The sequence below is a fragment of the Crinia signifera genome, chromosome 7 (genome assembly GCF_055691185.1).
Source record: "Crinia signifera chromosome 7, ASM5569118v1, whole genome shotgun sequence".
NCBI classification, from domain to species: Eukaryota; Metazoa; Chordata; class Amphibia; order Anura; family Myobatrachidae; genus Crinia; species Crinia signifera.
Window position 1 is genome coordinate 119,829,530 of NC_139223.1, and position 14,776 is coordinate 119,844,305.

The following is a 14,776-nucleotide window of genomic DNA, read 5'->3' on the forward strand; positions in this document are numbered from 1 at the left end:
GGGAGAAAATGCTCTGTTCCTGGACTTCCCTGGTAATGTATGATTGCCAGCACCTGTGGTGAGCTAGGTAATTGATAAGGAAGGTGTTTCACCACAGGTGATGGCAATCATACATTACCAATGAAGTCCAGGAACAGAGCATTTTCTCCCTCATGGAGAGGGTCAGGTAGGCAACCCTGGGTTACACATAACGGAAAATGACAAGTTTCAGATAATAGATCCCAGGAGCTAAATGTTACAGCCGCTGAGCTGCCACAGGTAAGGGATTTTATACCAGGGTTGCCGACTTTTTAATGCTCCTCTCCGGGAGAAGCCCGGAGAGGAGACTTTCCTTACCCGATCGGGGGGGGGCTTGACAGAGACATCATTAAGCCCCGCCCCCACTATGGGAAATAGAAGAAATTACTGATACCCATGGAGGGGGCGGGGCTAAAATGACGCGATTGTGCCGTTTTAGCTCCGCCCCCTCCTCTGAGACCTGCGGATTGTGGCATTTGCATGCCGCGATTCGGGGGGTTCAGGGGGGTCCCCCAGATTCCGGGAGGGTTGCCCACCCTTCCGGGGGGCCGGGAGGGGGGCCCGATTTTCGGGAGACTCCCGGGAATTCCGGGAGGGTCGGCAACCCTGTTTTATACTAGTCTGGCCATTGTTTTAAAGCAGCAAACACTTACAAGGCAAAACCAGGGGCAGACCAAAATCCTGTTCCTCCAGCAACTCAGAATCTATTACATTTAGCCCCACATATTATGATTGATTTTCTAATGTATTAAAGTTTTGTTAGGCTTTTCTAAGGAACTGAAAGTCTAAAATTTGAGGAGTTGAATACTCTTTTTATTTATTTATTTCCCTAGAGAAATCCCTGCCAGGGCTCTCCTGTGACAGCGAGTTGATTAACTGCTTGTGAAAAAAGCCCCGGGGTCAGTTAATTGGGATAAAAATCAAACAGGCTTATCCTTGTATTGCCAATGTCACTGTGTATATCAGCTGTGGAAACATGACCTCTCTAGTATCTGGCATTCTCTAACAACCTCCCCTCCCCCTATTTGTGTCTTCTATATACACACCTGCACAAGTCATCCCCCATCAGCAATCACCTGCATTCTTCCCTTGCTATTAACCAAGGGGTGCTACAGTCACATGGGGGCATGCCAAGTGCATGCATCCCAAGGCCTCTCAAGTTGTAGCTAGACAAAAGCCAATGATGTATCATGTGCAACATCATACATAAAGTACATCGTGGTTTTCCTAGTTTTAAACAGATTTCCAATCATCAGTGGGTAACCAGCCTAAAGGGGCATACACACAGGGCAATGTAAGGCCTCTTTTTAGTAATGAAGCAATGATCACTCTGTGTGTACACTGTACAGCCTATAGCGATGGTGATGCGCGGTCCTGCACCCGCAGAGACAGACATTGCATGTGCTGTTTTCCAGCTTAGATCACAGTGTTTTGCCTATAAGCAAAGACAAAACCCTGCTGAGCACAGACCGCTCAGCACACATCGCAGGGTAATGGCATGTACAATGATGTGTGCTGAGCGATCTGTGTTAAGTCAGCTCGCTCAGCATGGGGCAACCGTCACCCCATTTGTATTGGCTTACCCAGCCCAATATTCATAATAAAGCATTAGTAAATTGGTAATAGTTAAGGTGCCCATACACTGAGGCAATTTCAGCCGATTGCGACCAATCGGCCTGTTAAATCGGACCATATCGCTTCTCCCTGACATGCAATCGGGTCCGATGCGTGGTCCTGTGTGCATTGGACCCGACCAGATGGTCGGACTGGCTGGCCGTCCGACCACCCATTCTGGGACCTCCCTCCGGCGGCGAGGCAGGCGGGAAGCAGGGACGCATGTGATCCAGGTCCTGGCGGCTTGCAGGCTATCGGGCATCTGAACACTGCTGCTAGACATCGCAGCAGTGTATGGGCACCTTTAGGGTGGCCAATCAGAGGATCGGCATGTGCATATCACCCGCTCAGATGCTGCCCAAGTGTTCCCAATCCCTGGCCTGCAGTCTAGTGCAGGTATGGGCAGTGTAGCCTGAGCAGCATGACCTCTGACCGTCACGCTACACATGTCACACCGCCCATATATGCTCCAGAGTGACCGGGCGCCTCTGAGTCCTGCGCAGCTTCGGCTCCCCGCCCACCGGCTCTGCTGTCACTGCTTTACCCACCCGCTTGCTCCCATAGGTACTGCTGCAGACTGCCCTGTTCCCGGCCGGCCGCCCATGTAAGTAAATGAGCGGGGCGGCCGGAGTGGGGGTACGGTGCTGTTTTTTTTCTCCTGCTCACTGTGTGTGTCACTTAGGAGATATCAATCCCAGGATACCAGGATTAAGAATTTTTAAATCCCAATTTCTGGGATTGAAAAAAAATCCCCCGGGATTGGCATCCCTAGTAATAGTGTTTTGGTCATCCAGATGCAGGGAATAATATGGGCATGCATAGAGATACAGTACTAATCAATAAACTTCTTAAGGTGCTCACACACCTAGAGATCCCCGTAGCCACCGGTATCGGTGGCCGCTGGAATCCGGCAAGGTGCCAGCATTGGCAAGTGCATGCACAGATGAAGGAGGGGGTCGTTATTGGCCCAAGGCAGCGTAGATCGGGCATTGTGTACAGCATACACACAGGGCAATATCACTCAATTTATCGCCCAGTGTGAAAATGACAGTTTGGTTCTGATGGGTCAGTCATTAATCTCTCCCCACTTTATCTCTCTCTGTTCCGATAAGTACCCTAACAACCACTTACCAAGCCGGTACAGTCTGTAGCCTTTGATTAACCACTTCTCATCCATCAAATCAAAGATTTTTCTGACTCCGGTTCTGTGAGACATATTTATTTTGCCTTTTTTAAAGTCGTCATATGAACCCACCCTTTATTTTTCAAATAAGAATAAGAGTCTGACTTTACCAGCTGTCCTTTCTTTAAATACAAAAAAGATAATCCTTGTACAATGTTAAGCTTTGCAACATGTTTTCAATAAAACATTGGCTGGGCAAAGTCAGGACTAATCATGTGAATCCATTGTCAGCAGCAGAAAGCGGGCTGGTGTCCCCATAACGCTCCTTTCAGGAAATAGATTGGAGCATAAAAAGCAGGGGTTAAACAAACCACAGGTTTCCCCTTACAAATCTGTCTGTCCTCAGGATCTTCACTCATTATAATGCTTTGTCCTGACGCAGCAGTTTCTCCCTCCCCCACCCACCTTGTAATCTTCACTTCCTCACATCCCTACTTCTTTCCAGGAAAAAAAACCTCTCTCATGTAAACTGCTGCAGGCCCCCAGATACATTCTGTTTCCCTATTTTTACTCAGAAGTTAAACAGCTAAATGCTCACTTTGTTCTTACTAATTAATAAAACTCTTCTGCTGCAGCCATCTGTTGCATGCAGCAGAATCAGCCATTTTTAAATGGGCAAAACCATGTTGCACAGCAGACGGGGCAAGTGTAACATGTGCAGAAAGAGTAAAATTTGGGTGTGGTGTGTTCAAACTGAAATCTAGTATGTTACAGTGTAAAAATAAAGCAGCCAGTATTTACCCTGTACAGAAACAAAGCATTCCTCCCAACTGTCCCGATTACAACCGTACAGTTCCGCTATTTTGAGACTGTCCTGCTGTCCCTCCCACAGATGGCAATGTCCCGTGGGGGTGGGGAAGTTGGAGGGAGCTGGAGATCACTGCTGCTTTGCTGAAGAGGTGCTGAGTGCATGCTCCTGACATCTCTTCAGTGCTGGGAGAGGGAAGAGCTGGGTATGCACCATACTTACCTACATTCTGGCTGCCCTTTCCGGGAGAGGGCAGCCAGCTCAGGGGGGAGGCGGGGCTGCAGGGAGTGAAAGGGTGTGTGGAGGGGGTGGAGCCACATGGGTGGCTACTTCACTGTGGGCATGACCAGAACGATCGTGCTGTTTTAGTCACACCCCTGACGTGCAATGCCATTTTTAAGGCATTGCACTGCGGTGGGCGGGGCTAAAACGGCACGATTGAGCTGCATGTACAAATGACAGAAGAAATCATTAACAACCAAGGGGAGCTCACATAGTTATCAATATATGAACAATGAATATAGTTAACGAAAATCATATAGTGTTTACACACCATAAAACCTCTGCATACACACTGCATATACAGTATATCTGCATACATGCCAGCCAATCAGTTGCCACAACTGATAGGGCATTTATACACGCCCCTGCCCAGATACACTGTAAATACCAGCCTGCTTGTGCAGTGAGTGGCAGATCACCCATACACACAGCACAATGCACTGATATAGCTTAGATAAATCGGCTATCGGCTGTTTTGCACAGCCAACGTGATATTTCTGTGAAAGATGTCATTCCCAGACAATTCACTGGTACATTGGACCAATGACCATTCAGTTGACAGTTTCGGAGCAGATTGGACAGATACATCTTTAGGTGTGTACCCAGCCTTGCCCTTGACCACCATGTTTGGGAACTACTGCCTCAGACAATAAAAGAGATCAGGATGCTATCAAATTGGTCCCGTCTCATAGGTAGGGTCCCTTGTGTAGGTAAATAAGTGGCTACCTACCACCACTATTTAGCATATCTACAATTGAGACAGCCAAATCCCCTTTGCACTCCACAGTGAGTGTAGTACTGGATGTCCCCAGGGTTGTGTGTAATTCTTCACAAGTGCTAAAGTACACCCCTTTATATACCTTACCCTTCAACTACTGTCTGTTGCACCTGCTGACCCTGATGAGTCACTTGATAAGAAGGAAAGACTGTCACTTCTACTCAGGACTGTCCTGATGAGTTAAGTGTGTAAGTGCATTTTAAAGGTATGTCCACAGAGTAAATTTAATTAGATTGTTGACCAGCTTTGAACAATAGGGGCACATATTCGCAACTCGGGGCTTTCACTGGTTAAATCACATTTCTTTAATTCAGTGAGATGTCTAGCTGAAAAGGGGTTAATAAGGTGCATCCCCTAAGGCCAGCAAAATAAGTTACAGCAGTGACAAGGTTAACAATCTTCTGTGTAATTTTCCCATCAAATCTTCTGTTTTGGCAAGCACCTGACTAATCCTTGATTACTGATACAAAATCTGAGCCCGGGGCTATGTTCACAGTTGCCAACATTTTAAAATAGTTTCCAAGGACACTTCACAGCTAATCTGGCGGACTCGGGATCACTACAATCCCCGTCATGTCAGGATTTCTCAATCTGATTAGAATACACTTTGTTGTAGATTACTTATCTTCAATAAATATTAAACCTCAAACATAAGAGGTGGTAACATATAATTTTATTGTATAGTTGGTCCATGTTGAAAAATAGGTACAAAAATCTTCTAAAACCCCAAGGCTATCACAGGAAATTGGGTACAGTTGGTAACTAGAACATTCTGTGCTATATACTGTACTGTACTTGTTCATACTGAGATGAAAAGGGAAAAAAATAGTGTGGGAGGTAGATTCGGGTCTGGGGAACCTCTGCGATAGAATCAGACCCCTTCCTCTAATCCAGGATCTCCACAATGGACCTTGAAATGCGCTTCGTGTGTTGGAGAGGTATTAATGATGTTCCTGTTCAAACCAACTGTGTAAATAAACAGATCCTGCTGACTGTATGGTCTTTGCTTAACTTCTTTCATTCTTGAGATCTGGCCCATAACTGACCCATGAACAGTTTAAATCAACCTGTAAGTGTAAGGACCACTAATCTAATAATAGCCCTTTCACATCAAAATGCCCGTTCAACCCCCCACTTCAAGTCAGGTTATTCCCGGGTCAGCCCACTTTACATTGGGAGCTTAGAGATGACATCATCTCCCAGTGTCAAGGATCTGACTCTGCCTATGCTGTAATTTAAACAGGACCAGAATTGGAAGACCCAGGTCACCTTTATATACTGCTCCATTGTCCAGAATATGTCCAGGTAGTGTAGTACTATGCCAGATATCATAGGGTACCTTGCATGAATGTTAACCATGAATGCTCAGAAATAGAACACAAATATACATGAATATTGTGACTTGCAAGCATTTGTCATGTATTAAATCTAACGAGCTGAGAGGTGATAAGGGGATAGGAGGGGTGTTCTCATGTTGTTATAGTTCTATAAGGACATATTTCCTAAAAAAACATCCTGGGACCAGAGAAAATTCATGCATTTGTTCACAAATGGATTAAAGCAGCCCATACACGCTGCTTTGTGGGCTTGCTTTCCGTGCTGTACTAGCACGGATCACATTGCATTGCATTGCATGTGCATCCGTTGTGCATGCAAGCACATACTTTTTGTACTTAGGTTTCATCACATTGCATCGCATTGCATGCACAATGGATGCACATGCAATGCAATGCAATGTGATCCGTGCTAGTACAGCACGGAAAGCAAGCCCACAAAGCAGCGTGTATGGGCTGCTTAAGAGGAGGGCAATAGGGGCAGTTGACCTGTGACCTCCTTACACAGAGGGCAGAACACAGGTTTAATTGCCTGACACAGGTGCCCAGCATCACCTGTTCCCAGATGGGGAACACTGCAGCTTCTGCATGCACAGACAGAGTGCATACAGCGCGTAGTGGTTCCCCAGTCACACACATTACATCCATGCCACCAATGAGGTGACTCTGGAGCCACTCTGTGCTATATGCAGTCTATGCATGCAGAATGCAGAGCTGGAATAGAAGCATGCTGCCAAAATTTGTATAGGGGACATGTGTGTGTGTGTGTGTGTGTGTGTGGGGGGGGGGGGGGGGGGGGGATCATACTTGCCTACTTTTGAAAACAAGTTTCATGAAGATTACAGTTGGTAGTAGAATTCTGCACAGCACCCCATTGAGGGGGCGTGTCATGCACATACACAGCCTGCACTTCTGTCTGCTATACTCTGCAGAAAGCAGCGGTGGAGGTGAATGGATGCCTGTGTGCGGCATCCATTCACCTCCCGGACGACGGCTGGGGGTAGCCCAGCAGCTCACCTTGGTGCTGGGCTGCCCCCAGCATGGCGATCAGTGTATCTGGCTTGTCATCTCCATGCGCCGCCTCCGTCTACACTGCCTGTGGGCACTGCGGTGTAAATGGAGTAAATCACGGGATTTTTGGTGTATAAGGGGTATGACTTTACCCTTGTTTGAAGAAACAGTTTAAGATATATTCCCCAGTAATGAAAGCCTCTTCAATGCCATGCATGCTGGCAGCAGGTATATGTGGCTGTGAAGTGCAATAATTTGCCCACAAGCTGCAGTATTGTGACTGCATATCTCCCAATTGTCGTGTTTTTGTTGGGATTAGTCATGATTTGAGGGCTCTGTCTCACTGTGCTCAGATCTAGACAGCAGTTTGGCAGGCTTATCCCATTAACAGATGTTGTAAAAGGTACTATCACACTTGCCACTTGTTTACTTCCAATATACTCCAGTAGTTTAAATTTAATATACACAGGGCCAGATGCACTAAGATTCAAAAGTGATAAAATGGAGAGTGATAAACAACCACCCAATCAGCTCCTACCTGCCATGTCACAGACTGTGTTTAAAACATGTCAGGTAGGCGCTGATTGGTTGGCTGTTTATCACTCTCCATTTTATCACTTTTGAAGCTTAGTGCATCTGGCCCACAATCTGTACCTCCCAACATGACCAATTTCAGACAGGGACATCATCCTCTGTACCCAGATTAGCTTCTTAATTTATTATTGAAATCACCTTTGATGAAATTTCTTTATTATAAAGTAATAGTTCAACACAGGTGACACAATCGTATAGTAATAGTGAAGTCCAAGTAGAGAGCATTTTGCACCTCCTGGAATAGGTCTTGTTGGGAGGTGCAAAATCTAATATAACGTTATATGGGCCCCGGTCCCCCCCAGCCTTAATCCAGCCCTGACTAGCACCTTACTACCATGGCATAATGCAGCTTGGTTGTGGGGGGCAATGAAAACCCCACAGAGTGGGCTTCCCTGTCTGCAGGTATAATTTAGATGACTTCTTAGAACTTGTGCAGTTTCACCAGACTAATCCATACCAGCAACAGAACAGAGAGCCACTAACCAGGCCACAGAATGGTCATCAGCTTAGGTAATTACCAATACCCTCTGGTTATGAGGTATGTTGGCACCATGCACTTGCTACTGGGGAGCCTGGTAACATGAGAGAATTAACAGTAGGGCTGGTGGAAGAAGTTTGAGACTGGGTATTAGGCTTGCTCCCAGAAACATTGCATGCCAACAATGTGACTTGGCCATGGATTGTAAATGTGATGTTCCCACACCCATTGTTCTGTGTTTGTGTAAATAAGGAATACTTGTGTTACTAAATATTGTGATAATTATAATAAACGGTCATAAGCTGGACTGGCAGAGGAAACCAGTGGTTTGCTGAATCCTTTGAGAAATACATACATGAAAACCAAGGGCTATTTCACACGCTCCAGCACCAGGAAGCCGTGCCGCACACAGCAGTTTACAATGGTGGGGATGGCCACAGCCCGGCAGCCGTCCCTTCCAGTGGTGGGATCCGGCTGCAACCAGGCGGCCAGGCCGTCCCGTGTGAATGGACACAATCGTGTCCATTAACAACTACTGTGTGTGGCACGGCATTTGTCCGTGTGGTTTCGCTGCCCTGCAGGAGCCGGAGCGTGTGAAATAGCCCTAACAGGAATCATTTGTATCGAAGTCGGTACAGGTGAACTGTGATTTAAATATAGAATGAGATGCAGTGGGGAAAATTTACTAAGATGGGAGTTCTGCCCCCCAGAGAGTAGGGGGTGGAGCTAAAATGTCGCAATTGCGTCATTTTAGCCACACCCCTTCCACAGAGATCCATGAATTAGGTTATTTTACTTCATGGGGGTGGGGCTTAATGATGTCATGTTAAAGCCCCACCCCCCAAACTGCTGCTGAAAGTCTCCACTCCAGGCTTCTCCTGGAAAGGAGACTGAAAAAGTCGGTAACCCTGGTGTGGAGACATGGAAAACGTGCACTGTGTGGGGGTCCTGAGGACAGAGGTTGAGAACCACTGTTCTAGAGAATGCTAAATAAATAAGTAGATTCTGATTGGTTGCCCATAGCAACATCCCATGTGAAATACATCTTGCATCTTAGTAAATGTCCCCCAGTATGTGTAGCAATGATAGGCACATCTATAAAAACAATAGTTTCATGCTCTTTATTCTCTAAGGTTATGGGACATATTCTCTAAGCTTCAAAAGTGATCAAATGGAGAGTGATACACAGCCAGCCAATCAGCTCCTGATATTTTTCAAATACAGTCTGTGACATGGCAGGTAGGAGCTGATTGGTTGGCTGTTTATCACTCTCCATTTTATCACTTTTGAAACTTAGAGAATCTGGCCCCTAGTAGGTCTTTAATCTGTCCTGTATCACAGTCCTTGTATATCTGCCACATGCATTGCACTCCTAGTAGGGAATTAAGGATTGTTGTGTCTGCTATAATGCTAATGAGTTTGCACCAGCAAAGGCTAAAAAACAGATGTGGCCTTTCCCCCAAACCCCACTCCCTGCTGTCTTTGGTACAGGACAGAGGCAGACCGCATGGTACAAGCAACCTTTATACAGCTTATTAGTGCAATTTGTAAATATGGCCCAAATGCACTCCCCTGCCTTGAGACCTTATCAAGCTGGCTCCCTACTGCAACTACAACTAGAACTAGAAATAACAGATACAAATAAATATCTATATAATGTAGAACATTACACATTGTTAACCAGATTCCCCTATTAAGCATCTAATCCTACTAATTCTGAACCTGTCCTCAGGAGCACAACAGGTGAAATACTGTCCCTAGTGGACAAAAAAAGATTTTTTTTTATGGCAGAATTCTTGTTAAATTTAACCAAGCAAAAACTTAATCATCACAAACCATCTGTGAAAATGAATAGTGTACAGTTATGCTGGGTAAGAATAGATCACAAACATATTATTACATACATTGCCTCCCTCTGCAGTGAGCACAGCTGCAATCAGTATTGTATATTATACATCTATTTTTATTGCACCAACAATATTAGGAGGCGCTTTACAAGAACGTCAAATTATTCACATCCGTCCCTGTGTCACCAGAGCTTCCAATCTATATCCCCTAACATACACACACAATGACATAAACCTACCACTGTGTTTTAAATTGTGGCAGAAAACCACACAAACATGGGGAGTGCCCTGCTTGGCAAGGTGCCCATAGCCAAGGCGCTGTGATGCTGAACGCTTAATCACTCTACCACCCATTGTCATTTTTCAGGTTTTAAATGAAATCAGTCTTGTCAGAAGTGTCCCTGTACGATGCCACCCTGGTTTTCACTGACTAATACCGTGCATGTTACATAAGCAACTTGTGCCAGCAATATCTAGCAAGGCTCTGCAGGGCAGACTGCCAGGAGCAATGTAGGTGAGACCTGTACAGCAGGAAAAAGTAACCCTTTTAACACCAGAGAATTGTATTGGCCTGGTGATATTGCATCAATCATCAAGTAAAACGTAGGACACTGTGACAGCTGCTGTCACTTGTAGTTCCACAAGAGCTGTAGTGTGATACATTGTGTAACTCTGATACAGAAGTTATAACTGTATATACAACATAAAAAGTAATAATCTCACTCTTTTAATTTGCAGTATTTAAAATAATGATCCATCAGATCCTGGAGGTCACTAAAACCCCTATGTCAGGCATGTCCAAACTATGGCCCTCCAGCTGTTGTGAAACTACAAGTTCCATCATGCCTTGCCACAGTTTTGAAATTAGGGAATGCTAAAACTATGGCAAGGCATGCTGGGATATGTAGTTTCACAACAGCTGGAGGGCCACAGTTTGGACATGCCTGCCCTATGTGATCTAGAGTTGGTCCACTATATTTATTTATTACCAGTTTCTTATATAGCGCACACATATACCGCAGCGCTTTACAGAGAATATTTGAACATTCATATCAGTCCCTGCCCCAGTGGAGCTTACAATCTATGTTTCCTACCACATGTGCACACACACAGACATTATAGGGTTCATTTGTTGGGAGCCAATTAGCCTACCAGTGTATTTTGGGATTGTGGGAGGAAACCGGAATACTCAGAGTAAACCCACGCAAGTACAGGGAGAATATACAAACTCCACACAGTTAGGGCCATGGTGGAAATAGAACCCCCTGACCTCAGCCCTGTGAGGCAGTAATGCTAACCATTACACCGTCCGTACTGCCCCACATTTTAGTATTTAGACACAGGAATGCCCCCAAAACAATGCGATTATATAAAAGGGAGACATGAACACATCTTAGAAAGGTCATTGTTGGGGAGGGGAGTAATAAGAGTTGGGAAACATTGAGTAGGTGGACCTACAGAAGTACTGTATCATGAGCCAAACTGAAAGGAGTGTGTGGTGTGGTCCCAGGCAGCACTGAGAACACGGACAGGCGTGGACCCTGCAATCTTCCAGCGGTGTACACATGCCAGTTATGGCAAGAACAGGTCATTAACCAAATGTCCTCCATAAATCACACACATACATTTGTGTGGATTTTGTAATGAAACCCTGTATGTTACTGACCCTTAAGGTCACGATGTGTGCCCCTAATGACAGGGTGACATTCTGCCATCAGTAGCCAGGAATGTATACATTGCAAGGTATTTATAGGTATGCTGCACTGGTTAGTGACTAAACAAAAGCCTTTCCCTGACTGAAAGGCTGAAAATTCCTCACTCTTGTGGGGACAAACGGTTAATCTAAACAAATAAATTGTGTGTGTTGTGTGGGTGAGATCACTGCACTGCTGTAAAAAGTTTGGAACTGTCCCCTTTTAAGTGTCCTGAGAGCCAATGTTATATTCTATTTTCAGAGTGTTGCAAGCAAACAGTTAAACATTTTACGTAACAAAACTTCTCCAAAGCATCCAGAGCACTGTAACTTGGCCCAGCCTTATATTTCAGTAATATGGGATTGGAATAGACGAGGGGGGATTTATGGCAGATTGCTTAGGTATTTGCAGAAGCCAAACATTAAGTGATGATGCAACAGTTTTGTGCAGGAACCTTTCTAGATAAGGCACACAAGGAGCGTGGAGGATACCTACTGTGCTCAGAATAGGTTGGTAGCTTTTATCTGTATATAATAAAATAAGACACTAATGCTCACCTACGGTATATTTACCGTACATATCAGACAAGAAGCGCAACAAACATGACAACACAGGTACTGTATGATTAACCCTTCATAATGCTTACACACAATGAAGGATCTCATTACAGCATTTACCTGACTGCTCACGTTGAATACGGCAAATACTATGTATACAAATAAGCAGTGATTGTCATGGAGGTTTGGGACACACTGGCACAAGTCCACATGGTTGGCACGGGAGTTAGCAATTTACCATGCCATGCACAAAAGGGTGCGATGCAGTTGTGGGAAGACTACAGACTGATCTGAAATCTTTGTTAATAATTGCTACAATGTTGCTGAGTTAATGAAACTTACAAAGAGGCTGTCCAACCCATTGATTGACAGCTGTCAATCACTTCTCTAGCGCTATTGAAAGACAGTTGATTGCCACGTCTGATAGACAGACTATTCTGTTGTATTCTTACGATGCTGCAACATTTTGTGGTAGTAATAATAATAATAATAATAATAATAATAATAATAATAATAATAATGCATAGTACACTCTCATACCCCCCCCCCCCCCCCAAATAAATAAATAAATAACACTTTAGGCAGCTGGGTGCACTTACCTATGTTAACCTGGTCCCTGTAGATCTTCTCATTGAGGCAGACCCCCCGGCCATGGAGCAAGGCGTGCAGTGGCTTCTCTTCCCCTTGCTTAGGAAGGCAGCGGAGCCCCCCGGAACAGCGCTCGGTATACACCCCGCAGGACTGTCCCTCCGCCAGGGCGCATGTCATACAGCAGCCGCAGCCAGGCTCCTTCACCAGCTCACAGCCCACAGGGGTTGGTGGGCACATGGACATAGCCTTCTCATCACAAGGCTCACAGTGCACAAAGGAGCCCAGGCACTGGCACAGCCCCAGGCATAGGGTCAGGAGGAAGCAGACAGGCAGGATCATAGTATAATAGTGCTGGGGTGCAAAGTGCAGCAAGCACAGGAATGGGGCGTCCCTGCTAAATAATCCCCCAAAAAATAAAACTTGTGAACGCAATCCCCTAGACGACTGCTCAAAGTGCCGCAGTCACTTACAGCACAGCAATACGGGGGATGTCCTCCCACTTTACACAAGTCAGAAACTGCAAAAATACATCAAAAGCAAAAAATGAGTGAAAAAAGCCCATGCAAATTGCACCCACTAACTGCACACACCCAGAAAGTGCTGTCCTCAGATACACAAAGCAACACACACTCCTTCCCTGCAGCCAGTCTATATTGCAAAGTGAGCAACAGGTTGAATATATATAAATATATATATATACACACAATATCACAAGCTCCTTTTTGGGGTTGCAAAATGCAACAGTAATCCAGTAATATCGTTGTAGATTGCTGCAAGCAAAAATATCATGCAATGGTGCAAATTCCTCAAATAATGAAAAATATATATGATAAAAAACCTTTTATCTTTTAAACCTGCAGCCTTATTAAATTAAAACACTGGGCAAAGATTTTCCAAAATAATGCAAAAGGAAGAATAAAAAATCAGAGAGTTTCGCAGAAGTATGCAAGTCATAAGGAAAAAAATACTTTGTAAATCTCCCAACAGTTTGTACCCTGCAGAAGTTTCTAAAGAGACTGATTACTGTAGAAGCAAGCTGTCTTTTAAATAGACTACTTCTGGCTGCCTGCCAGACTTTAACTGCAATTCGATATCACGACAGCCAGCCTGAAAAGCTGCCAGTAACCAGGCAATATAGTGAAGCAGAATATCACCAGGTCTCTCATTGTGAATTAACTCCTCTTTCCCCGCAGCTGGGACAAGGGAACAATGCAAAGAAGACGTTGACTTTAACTTAACTTCTGAAAAGGCACAAATTACCCTCAAACTTTCAGCCCCTCCCAAATATTTCTTTTTAAGGCTATGGAATGAACTTGTAGAAGTTTCATAAAAATAAGCGACTGTTTTATTGGCACAGAAACTTTTCATAAACTTGATCAAACTACTTTGCTGCTGGAAATCAGCACACAGCCTGTGAGAGTTATCTGTAGAACAGTTTTTGTTGAGCAGAAAATGGCAATATGTAGTGCTTGGTGGAAGGAATTAGTTAAAAATACACAGGTGGGTGTAGGGGACAAATGTTGTAAATATTGTACCTATCTCATTCACCTTGTATTTCTGAGCATCGTTAGGCTTATGATTAACCAATGCCAAGTTGTTTCATTTTTTTTTTAACTTAACAAGATTCCCAATGCAGACAGAGCCTTTTTAAGGTTCATATTCTGGTCTGTTACTTAAGTGTTAATTTCCGTTATACTACTTTAACAAATTTCCCATGGCCAGTAGGCATCTGAAAATAGTGTGTTAATGTAGCACAATTGGCAGTGGTGCAGGGCAAGAGACTGACAGTGAAAAATATATCCACGTTGCCAAGACAGGATGAGGTCCTTGTACAGTATGAGGATGTTTATGCCTTATAATTCCTCATTTCTTCACAAAGTATCGGTCATTTAAATAAAAGTTTATTCGCTTTTTTAAACTAGTTTCCAGGATCAGTCAGACCCATGTTACAAAGACTTGCCCATAGAAATACTTGTCTTTTTCCATAGTTCCTATTATTGTTAAAGAATAACTAGCAATACAGCTATGATTACAATATGCTTGTTTA

At 44.5% G+C, this 14,776-nt stretch overlaps 1 protein-coding gene across 1 annotated transcript in view; it reads right to left on the reverse strand.

The window, feature by feature from the left end:
* IGFBP5 (insulin like growth factor binding protein 5) overlaps positions 1-13,760 on the reverse strand; it is a 28,290-nt gene extending 14,530 nt beyond the window's left edge. The window contains exon 1 of the mRNA XM_083153685.1: positions 12,738-13,760. Within this exon, the coding sequence (XP_083009811.1) occupies positions 12,738-13,068 (331 nt within the window). The 5' untranslated portion in view covers positions 13,069-13,760. The remainder of the gene's footprint in view (positions 1-12,737) is intronic.
* Positions 13,761-14,776: the final 1,016 nt, after the last annotated feature.